Below are 3,935 nucleotides of genomic sequence, written 5' to 3' on the forward strand. Positions count from 1 at the left end.
AGAGACTTAGTCTAGTAAAACTTGGGTAACAAGAAATTGGGTCAATCGAGAGATTGAGAAGCCCAATTCAAGGGTTGAACCTAGAGATGGTAACAATCCGACTTGATCTTTTATCAACCGTTTTGGTCAATACCCATTTGGACTTGAGAAATCTAAATTGGGAAAAATTACTCTATCACCGAGAGGTATTGAGTGGGTAATTGAGTGTTGATAGCTATAATACACCCCAACCAATAAAAAAAGCTTTAAAGTTTATATTCCATTAGGCAAACACCTAGGTGAAGGTCATAGCCCTAGGCCTTTTTATAACATTTGAAAAACAACAAAAATAATTTCCTAGTTTTATTTCTTAAATTGCAATCGTAGTTTAATTTAGACTTTTACACAACCCAATTTTGTGGAAATGCAAAATTTAGATATACAAACTCACGCGCTACGATATATACTACTAACTTCCATACATATATCTCCCTGCGGAATTCGACCCGGACTCTTGTTGGGTATTATTATTGCATCGACCATTTTCATAACCTCGAGTTAGGGTCTAAACTTGGACGAGAACAATTTTTGGAGCCTTTGCCGGGGAGCTACAAAATGGTGTTAGCTATATATTTAGCTTTGTTTTTGGGATATCTTCTTTTCCTTCCTTGTTACTAACGTGTTGAGAAATTGTAGATGCAATCATGACAAACAATGAGCTCGGAAACTTACCTTTGGGGGATGTGGACGTTGAGGATGATCAAATGTATAAGGTCCCTCTTGAACCTCAAGCCAATAGACGAGGCCAACCGCCTCATGATAATATGCCCGTTCCACCCCCACGAGCGGCTCCACACCAGGTGTTGCCGAATGAAACGTATGCAAGTGCTATAGTCCCTCCCCGTATTAGGGTGGGACACTTTCAAATAACTAACGTGATGCTCACTTTGCTCGAGCAACAAGGGTTCTTCACCGGTGCAAAGGTCAAAAATGCATATGAACACTTGAAGGGGTTCGTATATACGTGTTTGGGGAGTAAACAAACTAATGTCTCCGAGGATACTTTAAGGCTAAGGCTTTTTCCCTTCTCTCTACGGGGGAAATCTTTACAATGGTTGGAAAATTTACCAAATCATTCCATTCATACTTGGGATGAACTAGCGGAGAAAGTAATTTCTAAGTACTTCTCTCCCGGGTACATGGCTATTCTTCGGGATGAAATATTAGCATTCAAGCAAGAGCCTAATGAACCACTACACGAGATATGGGAAAGGTATAGAACAATGGTGAAAGAGTGCCCTAATAACGATATGATGGAGAACATGATTCAACAAACTTTCTATCGGGGGATCAATACCACCAAACAATGTGTAGTGAATCAACTTGCCGGTGGGAACTTTATGACTACGCCTTATGTGGAAGCGTGTGATATCTTGGACGAGATGGCGGATATTTTTTCGGCATGGAAATCTCAGGCTAATGTTCCACAAGGTGACCCCAATGTGATTCACCTTCACAAACAGTTGCATGACCATGGAAAAGCCATAACCGAGTTGACTATCACCAATAACCAATTAGAAAAGGCTCAACTTCAACAAGTGCAAAACCCAAGGCAAGTCAATGCAATGAAGGAAGTAAATATGATGGTGAACAAGTGAAGAACAAGAAGTCTACAAGTGCAACAAATAATGGATAATTTTGTGCAAGATGATAGTGGATTTGATCAAGATGGTTCTTATAATGACCAACAGGCAGAGGTACAATATGTGAACAACTTTCAAGGGCAAAGAAACAACTTCCAAGGCCCTAGTCAACAACAATGGAGACCTTTAAATAATCAAGGCAATTGGCATAACAACAATAACAAAGGCAGTTGGGGAGGCAACAATCAAGGAAGGTGGAATAACAATAAAGGAAATCGGGGGTTGGGTATTCAAAGGCCCCCGATGTATCAACAACCGAGCAACCCGCCTCCTTATCCTTCCCAATATCCTAGTTCGTCCAACAATGAAATGGGTCGTATTGAAAACATATTCAAACAAATAATGGAGAAGAATGATGATTCTGATGCCCAACTTGCTTCACATAACACATCGATCTGCAATCTAGATGTGCAAATGGGTCAAATCTCTCAAGCTTTAAATTCTCATCCTAAGGAGGCACTACCAAGTGACACGGTGGTGAACCTGAAGGGTGGGAACAATATAGGGCTTGACATGGCCGTTACTACAAGGAGTGGAAGAGGTGGTAATGCACCCACCTCAAGTCAAAGGCCAATTGTGGATGATGAGCAAGTGGTAGAAGAAGAGGAGATCCCAAGAAATGTGTAAGAGACTCAATAGGAAATAAACCCGTCTAGAGAGCATGTGATTAATATACTAGAACCAGTAGTGCAAAAGGCTAAGGCACCATTGCCTAATCCACCTCATCCATATCCTCAAAGGCTCGCCAAGCAAAATGACGAGAAATAATTCAAAAAGTTCATTGATATGGTGAAGAGTCTCTCGATAAATATGCTTTTAGTTGAAGCCTTAGAGCAAATGCCCGGATACGCAAAGTTTGTGAAGGATTTATTGACAAAGAAGCAGTCGATGAATTTTGAAACTATCAAAGTCACTCACCAAGTCAGTGCAATTGTGCATTCGATGGCTCCTAAGTTAGAAGATCCCGGTGCTTTCACAATTCCTTATACCATTGGAAGTGTCGACTTTGCAAAAGCTCTTTGTGATCTTAGGGCGAGTATAAATTTGATGCCCTATTCGGTATTCAAGACATTGGGAATTAGGCAACCAAGACCCACATCTATGAGATTACAACTAGTTGATCATACAATGAAGAGACCATTGGGTGATTGAAGATGTATTGGTTTGAGTTGACAAGTTTGATCTCCCGACGGAGTTTGTTATTTTTGATTGTGAAGTGGACTATGAGGTGCCGATTATTCTTGGTAGACCTTTCCTTGCTACGAGGAAGGCTCTTGTTGATGTGGAAGCCGGAGAACTCACTTTCCGGGTGGGTGATGAAAAGGTGGTGTTCTACATGTGCAAATCTATGAGGCAACCGAATCGTAATGAAATGTGTTCTTTCGTGGACTTGGTGACCGATGTGATTATTGATGATACAAGTGCCACGATTAATGTGGGTGATATATTGGAGGCCGTCTTGCTCAATTTTGATGATGATGAGATGGATGGCTTCATGAAATATGTTAATTCTTTGTAAGGAATGGGGTCGTACAACTATGCACCCCGGAAACGTTCCTTGGAACTTGAAAATAGTAAAACTCCCCATACAAAGCCTTCAATTGAAGAGCCTCTGATCTTGTAGTTGAAGCCATTGCCTACACATCTCAGGTATGAATTTCTTGGCCCTTGTTCTACCTTACCAATTATTCTTTCCTCTTGTGGTGCTTAACAAGAGGAAGAAAGCTATGGGTGGACTTTGGCGAATATTCGGGGAATAAACCCCGCATTTTGCATGCACTAGATTAACTTGGAGGAAGATGCCAAACCCTCCATTGAACATCAAAGGAGACTCAATGAAGCAATGCAATACGTGGTCAAAAAGGAGATTATCAAATGGTTGGATACCGGGGTGGTCTACCGTATTTCCAACAGCTCGTGGACCTTTCCGACGCAATGTGTCCCGAAAAAATGGGGCATAACAGTGGTCACCAATTATAAGAATGAGTTTATTCCCACAAGAATTGTGAACTGGTGGAGAGTGTGTATGGACTATCGGAAGCTAAACAAAGTCATGAGGAAAGACCATTTTCCACTTTCCTTTCTTGACCAAATGCTTGATAGGTTGGTTGGTCATGCTTTCTATTGCTTTCTAGATGGATATTCGGGCTACAACCAAATCTGTATAGCCTAAGAGAAAATAACTTTCACTTGTCCCTATGGCACTTTCGCTTTCAAACGGATGCCATTTGGCTTATGCAATGCACCGATGAC

At 41.1% G+C, this 3,935-nt stretch overlaps 1 protein-coding gene across 1 annotated transcript; it reads left to right on the plus strand.

The window, feature by feature from the left end:
- The first annotated feature begins 2,468 nt into the window (after positions 1 to 2,468).
- LOC138906961 (uncharacterized) lies at positions 2,469 to 2,834 on the plus strand. The gene has a single exon (XM_070196685.1). It carries the CDS (start codon positions 2,469 to 2,471, stop codon positions 2,832 to 2,834), a length of 366 nt encoding a protein of 121 aa, XP_070052786.1.
- Positions 2,835 to 3,935: the final 1,101 nt, after the last annotated feature.

Source organism: Nicotiana tomentosiformis, chromosome 1, assembly GCF_000390325.3.
Source record: "Nicotiana tomentosiformis chromosome 1, ASM39032v3, whole genome shotgun sequence".
NCBI lineage: Eukaryota > Viridiplantae > Streptophyta > Magnoliopsida > Solanales > Solanaceae > Nicotiana > Nicotiana tomentosiformis.

Excerpts from the sequence above, each read along its gene's own strand:
- LOC138906961 (XM_070196685.1), top strand. The coding sequence starts at position 2,469 with ATGGTGAAGAGTCTCTCGATAAATATGCTTTTAGTTGAAGCCTTAGAG.